The 19,575-nt window shown below is 42.6% G+C and overlaps 1 protein-coding gene and 1 long non-coding RNA gene across 2 annotated transcripts; both read left to right on the top strand.

The window, feature by feature from the left end:
• The first annotated feature begins 3,524 nt into the window (after positions 1–3,524).
• On the top strand, positions 3,525–13,081 carry LOC120867788. The gene is made up of 2 exons (XR_005722014.1): positions 3,525–4,344; positions 12,781–13,081. It is a non-coding gene; the product is annotated as an uncharacterized LOC120867788 (long non-coding RNA).
• A 199-nt stretch (positions 13,082–13,280) lies between these two features.
• RPL14 (ribosomal protein L14) lies at positions 13,281–16,987 on the top strand. The gene is made up of 6 exons (XM_040246177.1): positions 13,281–13,377; positions 13,910–14,011; positions 14,553–14,647; positions 16,189–16,288; positions 16,386–16,439; positions 16,642–16,987. The coding sequence occupies exons 1-6, from the start codon at positions 13,375–13,377 to the stop codon at positions 16,927–16,929; spliced, it is 642 nt and encodes a 213-aa protein (XP_040102111.1). The 5' UTR covers positions 13,281–13,374; the 3' UTR covers positions 16,930–16,987.
• Positions 16,988–19,575: the final 2,588 nt, after the last annotated feature.

Genomic DNA, 19,575 nt, shown 5'->3' with positions numbered 1-19,575 from the left:
TGGCCACTCATGAGATCACCCTCTGATCATCAAAACCCCACAATAATTCCTTTGCTAAACCCCAGGCTGCTATTCTCTACAAGAAGCATTAGGTTGGGAGATTCTGTCATGTCAATAGCCTCTACAAAGTCAATTAGATATTAACAAAGCTCCACTTACCTTCCTTACTCTGGTGAAAACAGCACACAAAGAGGGGGAGATTTTCTTTGGAAGAGATTTTGATCACACTCAAGAATTCAGCTGCTTTTACCTGCTCCGGGAGCTTGTTCTGGATTTGGAGGCTTATTAGCTTATCGGTTCATTCTGTATTTATTCAGTTATTCCCAGAGCACCGTGCAGTACAGAGCTAATGTTCTCTTTCAGTACTGGGTCTAATCCTGTAATATAATGTGAGAGTGCATATTTAATCCTGATGTTAGTGAGCCTTCTATGCGACAGAATATTCTATGTCCCACAGAAAGTGAGTTCAGTGGTCTACTTTAGATCGTGACATCTTTTGTCAACAACTTCTAATACTCAGGGGCAACAAAAGCCTCCAGCTTTGCTGTGGCCTTACTATGTTCTGATATGTTTCCCCAAGTATAGATCTGTTTCCCAAGTATTTTTTTGAAATTTATTTTATTGAAGTATAGTTGGTTTAGTGTTAATTTCTGCTGCACAGCAAAGCAATTCAGTTACACACGTGTGTGTGGGCATGTGTGTATGTATAATAATAAGGTCCTACTGTAGAGCACAGGGAACTATATTTAATATCCTATGGCAAACTATAATGAAAAAGAATACATATATTTTTTCAATATCCTGTGGTAAACTATGACATATATATAAACTATCCTAAAATATAGTATAAATGAAAGAATATATATATCATTATAGATTATAGCTTACCACAGGATATTGAATGTAGTTCCCTGTGCTATACAGTAGGCACTTATTATTTATCCATTCTATGTATAATAGTTTGCAAATGCCAATCCCCTTGATCAATCACCATATTTTCCCAAGTAATTTCTTGACACTGGACCAATCTGTATTGGCACAGAAACCAATACTACCTCCTTGGTTGTTAAACAGAACAGACAGACCAAAAATACTCCATCCAGACATTTGGAGTATTGGAGGAACTTGTGGTACTAAAAAACAAAACAAAACTGGGCATTACATCCCAAGAGTCCTGACCCACTTCAGAGCCTGTTAGCTTCTTTGTGAACTGGAAATCAGAAGTGAGGAACCACTGGGTTAGTAAGTAAGCTTCATTTGATACTACTTAGGTTCTTGTGACTTAATAGGCCAATGTCCTCCTCATGATGGACATTTTATTCATCCATGGATGTGTAATTTCCTGTGGTTTGTGAGTTTACCTCCTGCTTTTCAACAGAAAAGATTTAAAACTTCCCCATGGATGAAACCCTCAGGATATCTTCCTGTATATCAACAACATTTCTGTTAATTAAAAATTAGCTGTCTCAGAAAGTAAAATCTGCATGACTATTCACTGTGCAGGAAAATCAGATACAAATAAATAGGAAAACAATATTTCTGCCAATGAATGCTATATCTGTGAAGAGTCATGTTAACTTTCTTCTTTAAGTGACTACTGCTTTCTTAATCATTGAGAAACTTTGTTGTTTAAAATCAAAGCATCTGGAAAACCTTGTGCTTTACATTTTATCAGTAAGAATGAAACCATTTCAATTTACTTTCCAGGGATAAAGCTTCAGAAAGGGTGTTTCTGGACAACATTTTAATAAAAACAGGATCACGGGTCCGTTTTGTTGTCTTAGGGCTGATGTTGATCACTTTAGAAAATTCTGCTCCGATTTGTCAAAGCAATATTTCATTTGTACTTCATCTAAACTTCATGTCCCCACAATCCTATAACCCTACCTCATTCTTCTGTTCAGTTATATGTCCCATAACGTCTTTGGTGTGCAGTGTCCTTCATTATAATTTTATCAAGAGATCTGACTTTGCTGTACTACAGGTTTATTCCTGGTGGTCTTAGGTTGATGGGGCTTGGACCCTGTCTTGTTCAGCTTCCAGGGTTCAAACACGAAAAAATTTTAAACAGTTGTGTGAATGAAAAATGCTGCCATATCAGTAACAAAGGATGTTGCAGCCATCAATTACTGTAAATACACCAACTATGCACCCAGAGGGGAATCAAAACGGAAAAAAGAACAGCATATTGTTTCTAGACAGCCGTAGGACTACAGCTATAATACACTATAGCTATAATAGCTAAATTATTGCTCAGTCATGTCCAACTCTTTGCGGTCCCATGGACTTGCCGCCCACCAGGTTCCTCTACCCACAGAATTTTCCAGGTAAGAATACTAGACAGGCGTGCCATTCCCTTCTCCAGAGGATCTTTCCAACCCAAGGATCGAACCCCGTCTCCCACATTGCAGGCAGATTCTCATGGTCTGAGACACGATGGGAGCCCATTATCAAAGAATAATTTCAAAGAGCCCACACTCTTGCATTTTCCCACACATAAAAAGGCACTAAATTCATTAATTTCACAGGTGTTTTTACAAAACTCCTGTGTATCCTGGCTCCTCCCTTACCTCTTCAGTAGTCCCTCAGAGAGATCTGAGAGGCTATCTTCCGATCTTAAGTCCTCAGAAAGACACCAAATACAACATAATTCTCAACTGTTAGGTGGTATAGTTTTTCACTTGACTGTAATATGCATTTTTCATCCCTAAATATAATATGCCAGGCAAGCATACTGTCTACCATGCCAGTTTCATTATAATTGGGATGAGTTCATTCATATCCCAGAAACGGTATAGGAACAAGGTTGTCACGGTACTCTGTGGCTTTTACTTCACTTCTTGGAACAGGCTTAGATTTTCTTTTCCTCTTTTTAGTCCCAAACACTTCCTCTCCTAAACTGATGCTTCCCTCCCTCATAACTGAGGGGAATAAAAAACTTGAGACACATTTACTCGAAGCTGTACAGGTAGACAGCTCTGGCCACGCTGACATTCGCGGGTGTTGTGGAAACTGGGGGGAAGGGGACACGCTGCTGCCCACCCCCGCAATCCGTGGCCTGGATCCAGGACCAGCGTAATCCTCTGCTCTCAGCCTCAAACTGAAACCCGAAGCAGGGCGCCGCCTCGCCTTTAACATTCACTTCTTGTCACAAATAGGCACTAGGGCGCGCGGCTTAAAAGGAAACATAATTTCCAAGACACTTCACGCTCACGAAACACCTGAGCTCTACCATGGTATGCGCTCGCCATGTTTCTCGCTGGCGCCGGCTTTCATTCGCCTTTCATTCGCCTTTCCTCTCAGTGATTGGACGAGTAGGAACGGCGTACGGCAGGGGCGTGGCCCCGCAGGGAGAGGCTGAGGTAACTACCGGATGGGGCCGGGACTCCATCTTGGATCCTGGCATCCTCCTCGAGTTGCCCTTCCTCCTGGTGATTGGACGAGCCGGTTAGGTGTAAGGGACGTAACCAGCCAACCAGACCTGGGAGCGTGCGTTTTCTTTTCCCTTGTTTCAAGGGTGTAACTGTATGAAATGCTCTTGCTCATTCCTGGACGAACCTGATGTCGCGAGACAGAAAAGGCTTGCTTGGAGAGTTATCTTGCATTTTAATGGAGCTTTGAAAAACCTGAAAACTGCCTGGGGCTGCTTGGGAAGGCGTCTTAAAATGCTTCAAGGATGCGTTGTCATTTTTCAAAGAGAAAGATGGGGAGCACATTCTAGGAAGAGGAGGCTGATTACATGAAAAGTCCCGAAACTTGTACCTATTGCGATATTAGGGATAAAGGAGGCAGAATGCCCAGACAGAAAAAACCTAGGAAGGGGTTGGGATTAGACTATGGAGGCCTTTAATTGTTGGGGAGTTAGGACCTTATTCTGTAGATTGGGTCAGCGGTCCCCAGTCTTTTTGGCACCAGGGACCAGTTTCGGGGAAGATAACTGCTCCCCTCCTGCTGTGGGTCCTGGTTACAGGGAATTGGAGACCCCAGGATTATGTGGTGAAAAATGGACTTTTGGAGTACTTCAAACAAGTGTGACATAATCATTTAGTGAACTCTAGAAAAATAACTGGGGAATCCCAAAGTATTTCCCAAAGTATTCAGTGAACGACTTGGGGAGCTTGTTTATTAAATGCAAATTCTTGCTCCTCTGCAGACCTGCTGATCAAGAGTCTCTGGTTGTAGAGCTAGGAAACGTGTTTGGGGGAAAGAAATGCACAAATAAAGGCAGAGATTTGAATGTTCACAAGCTGAACACACTCGTGTAACCAACACCCAGATGAAGAAACTCACCAGCAGCTCAAAAACTCCGCTTCCCCCTGCAAGCCACTGCTGCCTGCACCAGGGGTAAAAGTGACTACTAACGTAGATTAGTTTGACTGATTTGAATTTTCTATAAATGAAATTACAGAGCATATACTTGAGACCTATGAAACAACTAGCCTGTATTTTCAAATGTCAGTAATATGAACGACAAGGGTAGGTTTATTACAGATTTTAAAAGACCAGACATAACTAAATGCAGGTTGTAACCCGTCACAAGATCATAGGCCCGGAAGGCTTTTTTCATTTGCTGGGAATAACATAAATGGAACAATTGCTAATAGTTAAATAAGGAGTGCAAATTAATAAATTACGTGGAAATTCCCTGGTGATCCAGTGGTGAGGATTCTGGGCTTTCACTCTAGGTCAAGAGTCTGAACCCTTGGTCCGGGAATTAGGATCCTGCAAGGCTTGAGGTGCGGGGGACTGCCCGTAATGGGTTAAGTCCTGGGAGCTGCTTGGCGTGTTTGCCGAGCCCTAAGGACTTGTTCCTTAAGCGCCCTGTCCCGCCCCTCCTGAGAATGTCATCATGACCTTATAGCTCCAGGGAGTCTAACATCTGCCATTCTTCTAAAACAAGTATTGTTTGCCTGTATACAATAAAGGGAGTCTGGTGATCTTGTTGATTGATTATTGATTGTTGTAAATACTGCTTGAGAAATGTCATATGTCACGTAGGCTGCACTATAAATATTGTTACTGAAATAAAGGAGACTATCAGCCATTTTGGTCTGATCCTCTCAACCCCATCTTTCTGTCTCAGTCTCTTTCTTTTCTCAGCGATCGAGCTCCGTTTCCCGTGTCTCCCGGGTAGGGGAAAAACCTTGCAGTGCTGGCCGCGGCAGGTGGCGCCCAACGTGGGGCTCGAGGACGACAGCTCTTCGCCACTACTCATTATATGAACGAGTGAGTAATTGCACGGTGTCGGTGCTAATAAATAAGAAGTGGAGTAGTAAGGATTATTGTTGAGAGTATAAATCATGGGGCAGACGCACAGTCGTCAATTGTTTGTACATATGCTATTTGTTATGTTGAAACATAGAGGTATTACTGTTTCTAGACCAAAATTAACTAAGTTTCTTTCTTTTATTGAAGAGGTTTGTCCTTGGTTTCCTAGGGAAGGGACCGTTAATCCAGAGACATGGAAAAAGGTAGGAGAACAAATTAAAACGCACTATACTTTGCATGGTCCAGATAAAGTGCCTATAGAAACCCTGTCCCTTTGGACTTTAATACGGGATTGCTTAGATTTTGACAATGAAGAGTTAAAACGGTTAGGTAAACTGCTAAACGAGGAAGATAAAACAGAAAATGAGCCAGAAAATGCTGTTCCAGAGGGGCTAGAAGGTAAGCCACAACCACTTAAATCTCCCCAGTCTCTTGATGTAAATGACGTTCTTTCCTCTGAAGACGCAGATGAATTAGAAGAGGAAGCCGCTAAATACCACCATGAGGATTGGGAGTTTTTAGCTCAAGAAGAAAAACACAAGGTTTCTGACGATGACCTGATGGAATGCGTCAAAAAACTTGCTAAATTGTTATGCAGTTCAGACCATAAGTTTAATCTTTCCGATCTTTCTGCTTCTGCTCCTCCTCTTTCCCCCGCTTATGCTCCTTCTGTTGTTGCCGGATTGGATCCCCCACCTGGACCAGTGGTTCCTTCATCATCTCAGGACACCATTTCTCCTTTACAGAAAGCTCTGCGACAGGCTCAGCGATTGGGTGAGACGGTATCTGATTTTGCTTTAGCTTTTCCTGTGTTTGAACAAAACAACCAACGATTTTATGAGGCCTTGCCTTTTAAACAGTTAAAAGAATTAAAAGTTGCTTGTTCTCAATATGGTCCCACCGCTCCTTTTACTATGGCAATGATTGAAAATCTAAGAACTCAAAATTTGCCTCCTAATGATTGGAAACAAATAGCCAGAGCCTGTCTTTCGGGTGGAGATTATTTATTATGGAAATCAGAATATGTTAAACAGTGCGGCCGTATTGCAGATGTAAATCGGCAACAAGGTATTCAAACTTCTTATGAAATGTTGATAGGGGATGGCGCTTATCAAGCTACTAATGCACAATTAAATTTTTTACCAGGTACTTATGCACAAATATCTAATGCCGCACGACAAGCATGGAAAAAACTTCCTAGTTCTAGTACCCGGACTGAGGATTTGTCTAAAATTAGACAGGGGCCTGATGAGCCCTACCAAGATTTTGTGGCCAGACTGTTGGATGCCATTGGTAAAATTATGTCTGATGAACATGCTGGTATTATTCTTGCCAAACAGCTGGCCTTTGAAAATGCCAATTCAGCATGTCAAGCTGCCCTGCGACCTTATCGCAAGAAGGGGGATTTATCTGATTTTATTCGAATTTGTGCAGATATCGGTCCTTCATATATGCAGGGCATAGCTATGGCTGCTGCCCTGCAGGGAAAAAGCATAAAAGAGGTTTTATTTCAACAACAAGCTAGAAACAAAAGAGGTACTCAGAGAGTTAACAACAATTCCGGCTGTTTTGTTTGTGGCCAACCCTGGCACCGAGCTGTTGTATGCCCACAAAAATATCAAGCAACTACTAATACCCCCAACCTTTGCCCTCGTTGTAAAAAGGGTAAACATTGGGCTAAAGATTGTCGTTCTAAAACAGATGTACAAGGCAATCCTTTACCCCCACTTTCGGGAAACTGGGTGAGGGGCCAGCCCCAGGCCCCGAAACAATGTTATGGGGCAACAGTGCAAGTCCCAAGCGAACAATCGCCGATTTGCACCGAGCCACGAAAGGGAGTGCCGGACTGGACCTCAGTTCCACCTCCTACACAGTATTAACTCCTGAAATGGGAGTTCAGACTTTAGGCACTGGAGTATTTGGACCCTTGCCCTCAGGTACAGCGGGTCTTGTTCTGGGATGTAGTAGTGTGTCTTTAAAAGGATTAGTTGTTTTTCCTGGAGTTATTGATTCAGATTACACAGGAGAGATAAAAATCTTAGCATCAGCTCCTAATAAAATTATAGTTGTCACTGCTGGACAACGTATAGCACAGTTGTTGCTCATACCCATTATACAAAGGGGAAAAGCAATTAATAAAGACAGGTCAGACAAAGGTTTTGGTTCCTCTGACGCTTACTGGATTCAAAATGTCACGGAACAACGACCTGAACTATGTCTAAAAATTAATGGGAAGAAATTTCGGGGTGTTCTTGACACAGGAGCTGATATTAGTGTTATTTCTGGATACCATTGGCCTTCTTCATGGCCCAAACATATTGCTATTTCAACTCTTCAAGGAATAGGACAGACTACTAACCCTGAGCAAAGCTCAGCCTTGTTAAGTTGGGAAGATGAAGACGGACATTCCGGAGAATTCCGGCCTTATGTTTTGCCCCATCTCCCTGTTAATTTGTGGGGAAGAGATGTTCTGAGCAAAATGGGAGTATATTTATATAGTCCGTCCTCAGCAGTAACTTCCCAGTTATTAGATCAAGGTCTTCTGCCGCATCAGGACTTGGGAAACAAAATCAGGGTGACAGTCAACCCCTTGATTTATATCCAAAAATGGATCGAAGGGGACTTGGATGTTTTCCTTAGGGACCTCTGATTTTCCTGTGACTCACGCCGATCCTATTGTCTGGAAATCTGAGGATCCGGTCTGGGTCGATCAGTGGCCCCTCTCTCAAGAAAAACTCTTAGCTGCCCAGCAACTGGTGCAGGAACAGTTGCGGCTTATACATATAGAGCCTTCTACTTCTGCCTGAAATTCCCCTATATTTGTTATTAAGAAAAAGTCTGAAAAGTGGCGACTGTTACAAGATCTTCGTAAAGTTAATGAAACCATGATGCTTATGGGAGCATTGCAACCTGGATTGCCTACTCCTTCTGCTATACCTGCTAATTCTTATATGATTATTATTGATTTAAAAGATTGTTTTTACACTATTCCTTTAGCAATTCAGGATTGCAAGCGATTTGCTTTTAGTGTGCCATCTACTAATTTTCAGGAGCCCATGCAGCGGTACCAGTGGAAGGTCCTTCCCCAGGGAATGGCGAATAGCCCGACATTATGTCAAAAATTTGCTGCTGCCATTGCCCCTGTAAGAAAAGCGTTCCCGAATTTATATTTGGTACATTATATGGATGATATCTTGTTGGCACATGTGGATAAACAACTATTGGGTGAGGCATTTGCCTCCTTGCAAAAACATTTAACAATTAATGGTTTAATAATAGCAGAAGACAAAATACAAACTTATTTTCCTTATACTTATTTAGGCTTTACATTATATACAAAAACTTATTGCACTCAGTTAATTAAATTAAGAATTGATAACCTGCACACTTTAAATGATTTCCAAAAATTACTAGGAGATATAAATTGGATTCGACCCTATTTAAAAATACCTACCTATGTCTTACAACCCTTATTTGATATTTTAAAAAGAAATACTGACCCTACTTCTCGTAGAGAATTGAGTCCTGCTGCCAAAACAGCCTTAGAGATGGTAGAGTCTGCTATTAGAGAACAACAAATTACTTATTGTGATTATACAAAACCATGGGGATTATATATTCTTGCAACTCCTCACTCTCCTACAGGGGTCCTATACCAGACTAAGCCAATGCGCTGGATTTATTTAGCATCCATTCCTGATAAAAATTTGCTACCTTATTATGAGCTTGTTGCTAAAGTAGTGGCTAAAGGCCGGGTTGAGTCTATTCAATATTTTGGAAAGGAGCCTCCATTGATTTGTATACCTTATACAACAGAGCAACAAAATTGGTTACTTCAGTTCTCTGATAAATGGGCCCTTGCTTTTGCCAATTTCCCTGGACAAGTTATACATCATTATCCTGCAGATAAATTATTACATTTTGCTATGCATCATCCTTTTATTTTTCCAAAAATAGTTAAAAATCAACCTATCAATAATGCCACTCTTTTGTTCACAGATGGTTCTTCCAATGGCATTGCAGCTTTAATTATTAATGACCAATCTTATTATACTCAAACTGCTTTTTCTTCTGCCCAGGTTTGTCGAATCTATTGACGGTTTCAACTCCCTTTAATTTATTCACTGATAGTCAATACATCGTTCGGGCTTTAAATGTGTTAGAAACTGTTCCTATTATAGGTACTTCATCAGAAGAAGTGTTTACTTTATTTTCATCTATCCAGGCTACTATACAAGCTCGGCAACATCCTTGTTATTTTGGACATGTCCGAGCTCATTCTTCATTGCCAGGACCGATATTTCATGGTAATCATGTTGCTGATTCACTAACTAAGCAACTTTTCTATCAATCTGCTGTTAGTGCTGCTCAAGCCTCTCATGCTTTGCACCATCAAAACAGTCATTCTTTGCGTTTACAATTCAAAATATCCCGTGAAGCAGCTCGACAGATTGTTAAAAATTGCCCTACATGTCCGCAATTTTTTGTCCTACCCCAATATGGCATTAACCCACGTGGTCTTCGCCCTAATCATATTTGGCAAACGGATGTCACCCATGTCCCTCATTTCGGCCGTCTTAAATATGTTCATGTCTCTATTGACACTTTTTCTCATTTTCTCATGGCTTCCCTTCATACTGGAGAAGCTACTCGTCATTGTATACAACACATGTTTCTGTGTTTCTCTATCCTAGGTGTCCCTCAAATTATTAAAACTGACAATGGCCCTGGCTATGTCAGTCGATCTTTCCAGCGCTTCTGTGCTTCCTTTCATATTCAGCATAAAACTGGAATACCCTACAACCCGCAAGGACAAGGCATTGTGGAGCGAGCCCATCAACGTTTAAAACATCAACTTTTAAAACAAAAAAGGGGGAATAGTGAGCTATATGCCCCTTCACCGCAAAATGTTTTACACCATGCTTTATTTGTTTTAAATTTTTTAACTTTAGATTCACAGGGGCTTTCTGCTGCGCAACGACTATGGGGAGACCATCACCTGAAGAAGAAACCCCTTGTGAAATGGAAGGATCCCCTCACTGGACGATGGTCTGGACCAGATCCGGTACTGATTTGGGGGCGGGGCCATGTCTGTGTTTTCCCACAGGATGCCAAAGCGCCGCGCTGGATCCCGGAAAGGCTGGTACGCCCGACGGAGGAGGTCCCTTGTGTACCAAATGCGATGGATGTCTCTCAATGATGACGTGGAAAATTTGCCTACTTCACAGCAGATCCATGCATTGATGCAACGAGCCTGGAATGAAGCCCATACCCTGCCGCCGGTGACCCCTACAAATATGTTAATCATGCTGCTCATGATATTACAACAAATACAAAGAGGGACTGCCTTAACATACTGGGCTTATGTCCCAGATCCACCACTAATTCAACCTTTGGGATGGAATGAAGAAGTGCTTCCTGTGTATGTTAATGATACGTTCCTCCTGGGTGGAACATCCAACACTCATATTCAATCCCAACAAGCTAACATCTCCTTTTTCTGGACTCACCGCACAATATCCCATGTGTTTTTCCTACAAGATAAATCAACCTTTCTGCATAACTGTATCTGCTTTCACCTCTTACCCACAGGTGACAATTCCAGGTATCGCACATGAAGCAGGCCGTATGACACAGCATGCAGGAACTGGACCTTTACATATACCGTTCTGTGACCGCGACATCAGCATAAGCATAGGCATTGATGTTCCTTGGACACTCTGCCGAGGAAGAAACGCAACTGTCTACGACATCAATAATGCCAGCACAACATTCTTGTGGGACTGGGCACCAGGGGGAACCCCTGATTTCCCAGAATATAGGGGACAACATCCTCCCATCCTGACGATAAAACCCCATAAGATCTATCAGACAGAACTGTGGAAATTACTGGCTGCCTTTGACTATGGTTATGGATTGTATCGTCAACCTAATATTAGTGGGACTAAATATGGGAATATAGGTATCGCTCATCGGTACCCCCAGGCTTGTGTACCTTTTCCTTTTATGCTATTAATGGGATCTATATATATTAATCAGACTCATAATGTCTATCACATAAATTGTTCAGATTGCGTTTTAACAAATTGTATAAGAGGAGTCTCCATGGGAAAACAGGTCTTAGTAGTAAAACAACCTGCCTTTATTATGACACCTGTAAAAATTACTGAAACTTGGTATGAGGAATCTGCTTTAGAATTGCTACAACGCATTAATTCAGCACTGAGCCGTCCCCAAAGGGAGATTGGTCTTATAATCCTTGGGATAGTTTCTCTCATTACCCTTATTGCCACAGCTGTAACTGCTTCGGTTGCATTAGCTCAATCAGTACAAGATGCTACTGTTGTAGATTCTCTAGCTTATAATGTTACCAAGGTGATGGGAACTCAAGAGGACATAGATAAAAAAATAGAAGATAGACTTGCTGCTTTATATGATACTGTAAGAATTTTGGGAGAAGAAATTCAAAGCCTTAATTTTAGAATGAAAATTCAATGTCACGCTAATTATAAGTGGATTTGCGTTACCAAAAAGCTTTATAATAACTCTGATTTTCCTTGGGACAGGATTAAAAAACACCTCCAAGGTATTTGGTTCAATTCCAATATCTCCCTTGATTTGTTACAATTACATCATGAAATTTTGGAAATTGAAAATGCGCCCAAGGCCTCTTTGAACATAGCTAAGACCACGGAAGATTTTCTTAGTAATCTATTTTCAAATTTTCCCAGCCTTCATTCTTTATGGCAGAGCATGATTGCGGTTGGAGTTATTTTGACCACTATACTTGTTCTAATGTGTATGGCCCCTTGTTTGATCAGGGGCATAATAAGAGAAGTTCTAAATATGAAAAGTATGATACACCGCAACATGCTGCATCATAGACATCTCATGGAGCTTTTAAAAAATAAAGAAGGGGGAGCTGCGGGGGACTGCCCGTAATGGGTTAAGTCCTGGGAGCTGCTTGGCGTGTTTGCCGAGCCCTAAGGACTTGTTCCTTAAGCGCCCTGTCCCGCCCCTCCTGAGAATGTCATCATGACCTTATAGCTCCAGGGAGTCTAACATCTGCCATTCTTCTAAAACAAGTATTGTTTGCCTGTATACAATAAAGGGAGTCTGGTGATCTTGTTGATTGATTATTGATTGTTGTAAATACTGCTTGAGAAATGTCATATGTCACGTAGGCTGCACTATAAATATTGTTACTGAAATAAAGGAGACTATCAGCCATTTTGGTCTGATCCTCTCAACCCCATCTTTCTGTCTCAGTCTCTTTCTTTTCTCAGCGATCGAGCTCCGTTTCCCGTGTCTCCCGGGTAGGGGAAAAACCTTGCAGTGCTGGCCGCGGCATTGAGGCACAGCCAAAATCATACATATGTACATACATGTATATGTGTGTGTGTGTGTGTATATATATATATATGCATACACATGTATACACAGATACATGACTATTAACTTACTGAATTTGAGTATTGTACTGATTATGTAAAGTCATGCCCTTGTTTCTAGGAAACATCACGTTTAAGTGTAAAGGAACATCGTTTGCAGTTTCCTCTCAAATGGGTCAAAAAAATTATTAAGCAATAGGAAAATGTTAACATTTGGGAACTCGAAGTGAAATGTTTACGGGAATTACTTATACTTGTTTTGTAACTTTTCTGTAAAGTTTGAATTCGTTTAAGAAGAAAGTTTAATAAAATAAATGGGGTCACTTACGGAGAGAAAAAAATTGTACTAAGACATCAGTAACATTTAGACGAGTAGTGAAGAAAAGATGGAAGAATGTTAAAAGATGAAGTCAAAAGGACTGCAGTCACAAAAGAAAGCACAGTTTCTGTGCTCTTCTGCACGTTGAAGTCTTAAGAGACAGCTGCTCACGCGCGGGGTCGACTAAGCCAAGCCCACGAAACCCAACCGCGAAAGCATAGCAGAGCTCCAGCAGACTCCGCCATGTTTTCCCAGTGAGCATGTGTGCGCATACGTGCGTACGTCCTAACCAATCGGTGCCCACGTCGGCGACTCTTTCACTACCGGGGCGGGGCGGCCTTCTACACAGGCGCAGGGTTGGGCGGGCCTTCTTCCTTCTCGCCGAACGCCGCCAACATGGTGAGTATCGCCGGCGCGGGCTCTATGTCTGACCCCTACGCCGCTCCAGCTTTGCCTGGGCTGGGGGCCGGAGGCGAGCAGCGGCGCTCAGTGGATCTTAGGTATAGTGCAGTGAGGTTCCCCGGGTGGGCAAGACACAAGGGTTGGGAGCTTTCAGGATGCGCGTCCGGGGAGCGCGTGGAGGGCCCGGCAGGCCGGGCGCTCGCTGGGCCACGCGTGCGCGCTCTGGCCGCCTCCGCTGTATCGTTGCGGCGGCCAGTCGCCTAGCCCGCCCGCCGGGGCCGAAGCAGGACAGGGCATGGTGGTCTGGCCGTGCTGGCTTCTTAGACGGGGAGGCCAGCGGGAGACTGACTTGCTACCGTTTCCTCTGTGGATTTCGTCCATCCTGGTTGTTCCATGGCACTTCGGCGTGTTCTCAACATTTTTTTTTCCCTGTTTTTAGCCGTACTATCTTTAAATTGCAAAGACTGGCAAACTGGATCGTATTTTTAATCAGTCTCGCTGTTTTCTTCCTCCCGCCTCCCAATTTTAGGTGTTCAGGCGCTTCGTAGAGGTTGGCCGGGTGGCCTACGTCTCCTTTGGGCCTCATGCCGGGAAGCTGGTCGCGATTGTAGATGTTATTGATCAGAACAGGGTAAGTGTAAGGAAAAGTGTCACGGCTTTACGTGGCAGTGTAGACGACAATGGTGATTGTTTCAGCGGCCCTCTTAAGATAGGAGTACTATGGGTGGTAGTTTTACTTAAACAGCCAGCGCAAATAGGGGTTACAGAGCAGAGGCTTGAATTGACCTGTTATTACTGGGTTTGAGTAATACTTATAAATTAGGCAGTTTTAAACTAAAGGTGGGCTAAAACATGGGCGAGATGTAAATCACTTATTATGTTCAAAGCGAGTTTGGAACAAAGCCATAGAAAGCCCTTGTTTCCTGTTGTCACTATTTGAGCACCACAAACTAAGGGATTGAGCAGATAGTGTTATTGTGGGAAATGGAAGTATTAAAGACAAAACTATATGTTGGGTTCTATGCTTAACTATCACTGCTAACTTTTTAACCTTTAAGAAAGCATTTAAATATAAGAATATGATGATTCTGAAAAGACATATTATGTAGGATATCTGCATTTTGAATGCTGTTACATTTTTATACTGAGATCCTTGATCTTATGTCTTCTAGGCTTTGGTGGATGGACCTTGCACTCAAGTAAGGAGACAAGCTATGCCTTTCAAATGCATGCAGCTCACTGACTTCATCCTCAAGTTCCCCCACAGGTAACTATCCAACTATCACTCTTCCCATAGTTTTATTAATACTAGTAAAAGTTTGCTTAATTTCATTTAAAAATGTTGGTTATTTCATTTTTCTCTTGAGAATATAGTAAGCAGTGTGAAAGTGAGAGCCATTTAGAAGAGAGAGTTGCATTGTAAAAGAAGACAGACATTTACTTCTAAAATGCCCTGCGATCCGATGGTTCTCTGGCTTTCCCTTTGTCCAGATTTCCCATTCTTTTTCTCTTGTACCCCTTACTTTCAGGATTTGCACAACAAAGAACTTTCTATATGTGTAGTCTCCTGAATATGTGTTAGTCAATTTTAGCTTTAGAACAAAAAAATACTATCATTAGTTGAACTTTACATATGTGTCAGCTAATATTTAACATAACATCATCTCCTTATGACAGCCACCAAAGCGGTTCTCTTCCTGGCTATTCATGAGCAATTAAGGCAGCCATTCTGTGATTCTTGCCATGATGTAGGTTATAGAAGTTAAAAACTGATGTGTTTCTGTGTGGTGATGATTGTTTGCAATGTAACCTGTGCTACGACTGGTTTACTTTCCAAGCATACTGGATTTTGATGTTTGAAACAAATACTAAAGTGGTTACAATTCCATTTTATGGCATTCGAACGCAAATCTATAAGCATTACTGTACAGAATAAAACAAGGCATAAGGGACAACTACGTTATGGCTCAGATGGTAAAGCGTCTGTCTACAATGCGGGAGACCTGGGTTTGATCCCTGGGTCAGGAACATCCCCTGGAGAAGGAAATGGCAATCCACTCCAGTACTACTGCCTGGAAAATCCCATGGACAGAGGAGCCTAGTAGGCTACAGTCATGGGGTCGCAAAGAGTCGGACACGAGTGAGCAACTTCACTTCACGTTATTCTCTATGAAAAGGAAATTGCTTTCTGCTGCTGCTGCTAAGTTGCTTCAGTCGTGTCCAACTCTATGTGACCCCAGAGATAGACGGCAGCCCACCTGGCTACTCTGTCCCTGGGATTCTCCAGGCAAGAACACTGGAGTGGGTTGCCATTTCCTTCTTCCAGTGCATGAAAGTGAAAAGTGAAAGGGAAGTAGCTCAGTCGTGTCTGACTTTGCGACCCCATGGACTGCAGCCCACCAGGCTCCCCCGTCCATGGGATTTTCCAGGCGAGAGTATTGGAGTGGGTTGCCGTTGCCTTCTCCAATTGCTTTCTACTCATCCACTATTTGAGTGATATATGCACTTTATTGGAGGTGATTTTTAAGCCCAGAAAGTGGAGTGGTTCACATATTCTTATTAAAAAATTGTGTTTTGAGGATGTAAGACATCTTGGTTTAGTGGACAAGTAGAAGCTATCATTGTGCCTTGTGCTGTTTTCTGTGGAGACACTACAACTGGAAGTAGAAAAAACAAGGGTTCTTGTGGCATTTTTCTTGTGCTTTTTTAACTTGTGCTTTTTCAGAGGATGAAAAGCTGTCCTTGAATCTGTGTGACCTCAGAGCTGGTTTCTTAAATTCTTAAATCTTTGTTCTTGGCTCTTTCTAGTGCCCGCCAGAAGTATGTCCGGAAAGCCTGGGAGAAGGCAGATATCAATGCAAAGTGGGCAGCCACAAGGTGGGCCAAGAAGATTGAAGCCAGAGAAAAGGTAATGATTTGAGTTATTTGAAGTTGGACATGTTCTGATTTTGGGGGATTAGAAGGTGGTTTGACAGAGGTTTGTTTTTTTTTTTTTAATAACACAGAAAGCCAAGATGACAGATTTTGATCGTTACAAAGTCATGAAGGCAAGGAAAATGGTAAGTTTTTGTGATTGTTGTATTCCAGCCCTGAGTTTATTTGTCTGGTAATTCTGTTTGCCTAAGTTTCTAGACTACAAAGTTGACATCATAGAAGTCTTAGACGTTACAAGGGTGGTTTCCTACCTTCATATCCATACATACAGGATGGGTAAGAGTTTTGTATGCATATATAATGAGCATTTTTATTGAAATTTTTCAGAGGAACAGACTAATCAAGATTGAAGTTAAGAAACTTCAAAAGGCAGCTCTCCTGAAAGCTTCTCCCAAGAAAGCCCTTGCTGCTAAGGGGGCAGCTGCAGTAGCTGCTGCTGCTGCCAAGGTTCCAGCAAAAAAGATGACCACTGAGGGTAAGAAGGCTCCAGCCCAGAAGGTTCCTGCCCAGAAAGCTGCAGGCCAGAAGGCAGCACCTCCTCCTAAAACTCAGAAGGGTCAGAAAGCTCCATCCCAGAAAGCACCTGCTCCAAAGGCATCTGGCAAGAAAGCATGAGTGCATAAGAGGCTATTCGAATCAGAATAAAAGTTCTTTTTGACGTGCTGGCAAATTATTTAATCTGTGGATTAAAGTCTTTTTGCTGGGGCAGGGTTTATGAGGCAGATTGATGGTAGGATTGTTACTGTCCTCATTGGAGAAGGAATTCCTGAGTCCCACTCTGTCCAGACTCAGATACTATCAAGTCATCACACAAAGTCCTAAGTAATGTTCTTATGGGAAATCATGATAATTAGACCACTGGGTTAATTTTCTTTCCTTGTACAAATATACATCTCATAAATAACTAAAATCCCAGATGTTTCTGATGCTCAAGAGTAAATTTTACAAAAATACACTGTAGGTAAACAAATACTACATTTTGATAGGTTGGTTACTTAGTTTCCAGTCATTTCTCAATTTTGTTTAGTGGCATTAATAGGCAAGTGATACAGTGTAATAGTTGCTGTGATAGAGGAAATACAGGTGATTTTGGGTTACTTGTCCTAACAAGGACAAGGGGCGTTGTCTAAAGTGGAATCTTCAGCTTCCACCCAGAATATGGTATGGGGGAAGGGAGGTATCAATCTCAGGCATGTAGAAGAGTTGCCAGAGACCACAGGACTGGGAAGCCAGGTGTTGGCTGTGGTGGGTGAATAGTGTGTAGAAAGCCATAGAGTGCTTTTTAAATAGAGTAATGTCTAAAATTTACATTGTGTTCTGTTGAATGAACTGAAACATGGGACAGGAAGAGTTGGGAAGGTCATGTGGTTTCAAGTTTGGCAGTACTCTTTACTCTGTAAAGGTCCAAAGCCCAAAGTGGCACTGGTGAAACTGTATTGAGGTTCATGAGCTGCATCTTCTAGTATTCTTAGAACTGCATATTCTAGTTAGCATTCATGAGTATAAAAATTTCTGAATGCCTTTTTGTCTGAAATCTTCCCTGATAGCTCGGTTGGTAAGGAATCCATCTGCAATGCAGGAGACTCTAGTTCGATCCTGGGTTGGGAAGATCTGCTGGAGAAGGGATAGGCTACCCACTCCAGTGTTGTGGCCTGGAGAACTCCATGGGTTGTATGGTCCATGGACATGTATATTTTGGGCTTCCTGGTGTCTCTGATGGTAAAGTGTCTGCCTGCAATGCAGGAGACCCGGGTTCAATCCCTGGCCCAGGAAGATCCCTGGAGAAGGAAATGGCAACCCACTCCAGCATTCTTGCCTGGAAAATCCCATGGTTGGAGGAGCCTGATAGGTTACAGTCCACGGGGTCACAAAGAGTGGGACACAGCTAAACAACATCACTTTCAGTTTTCACTTTGCTTGTCTTAAAGTAGTTATTTCCCCCTTAAGAATTTTTACTTACAGCACATCTGATAGAAACTGCCCAGGTGAGCCACAGACCACACAGGTGAACGGGTGTGTGCATGGTCATTCACTTGAGTCGTGTGTGACTGTGTGATCCCATGGACTGTAACCTGCCAGGCTTCTCTGTCCATGGGATTCTCCAAGGCACGAATACTGGAGTGGGTTCCCATACCCTCCTTCAGGGGATCCTAACTGACCCAGGGATTGAACCCATGGTGTCGTCTGCCTCTTCTGCATTGCAGTTGGATTCTTTACAGCTGAGCCACCAGGGAAGCCCCAGAGGGGTTTGCCTTGACTTCAAATGCCAATTGCAAGGCTCTCGGGCCTCTTGCACTTCTCAGGGTGCAGCTGTAATTGGAGTTCCCATGACTGCCTCCTTTGTTAATAGAACTAAGGCATGTTGCAGGCTTCCCAGGTGGCTCAGTGTTAAAGACTCTGCCTGCCAAGCAGGAGACTATCCCTGCAGGTTCTGTCCTTGGTTCCAGAAGATCTGGAGAAGGAACTCGGGAACATTTGTTATAGGCCTGTCACAAAAGGTAACTTGGAACAGCCAAATGGAAAAATGCATGAGTTAAGGTATGAGGGAAGGGGCACACAACTTACATGCCCTGTCTAGCTTGCTACCCTCCCAGCACCTTTATGTTCATCCTGGGAACTGCCTTCCCTTTATAAAGTTTTTATGAAATTTCATTAGGTAGGCATGTTTGATTGAATCATTGGCTATTGGTGATTAGTTAGATCCCCAGGCAGGTTGGGAGGTGGTGGTGGTGGTGACCAGGTCACCCACGATGGATGACTATGAAGTTGTGGTTCCTCTGCTGAGCAGCACCGCCCCCCTCCCCGCCCCATCCCCATCTTGAAGTTAGGAGACCCTAGCCACCGGTCAGCTCAGTCAAAAAGGACAGTCCCACTCTGGAGACTCCCCAAGAATTTTAGAAGCTGCTTGTGTCAAGAACTGGATGCGAATACCAAATATTTCTTAAGTCATAGTATTACACCCTTTATCTCTGTGATAATTTGCAGTTTATGAATTGACTCAGTTAATCTGTTGAATTTATGAGTTTGAAACTATTTCCATTCTCAATTGAGAAACTGAGGAAGAGTTTAGTAATTTGCCAAGGCCATACAGTGAAGACAATTTGAACCTAGTCAGATCTCAGATTTCATGATTTTAGGTCACAGCCCAGGCCATCAGCCACTAAGCAGGGGAGACAGGCTATATTCATTAGGTTAAGTTGCTGCTAGCAAGTGTGGGGCTTCCCTGGAGGCTCAGACGGTAAGAATCCGCCTGCAACGTAG

Source organism: Oryx dammah, unplaced genomic scaffold (genome assembly GCF_014754425.2).
Source record: "Oryx dammah isolate SB20612 unplaced genomic scaffold, SCBI_Odam_1.1 HiC_scaffold_9, whole genome shotgun sequence".
NCBI lineage: Eukaryota > Metazoa > Chordata > Mammalia > Artiodactyla > Bovidae > Oryx > Oryx dammah.
Note: the sequence above shows the minus strand (reverse complement) of the source record. Positions and strands in the feature narration are given on the sequence as shown.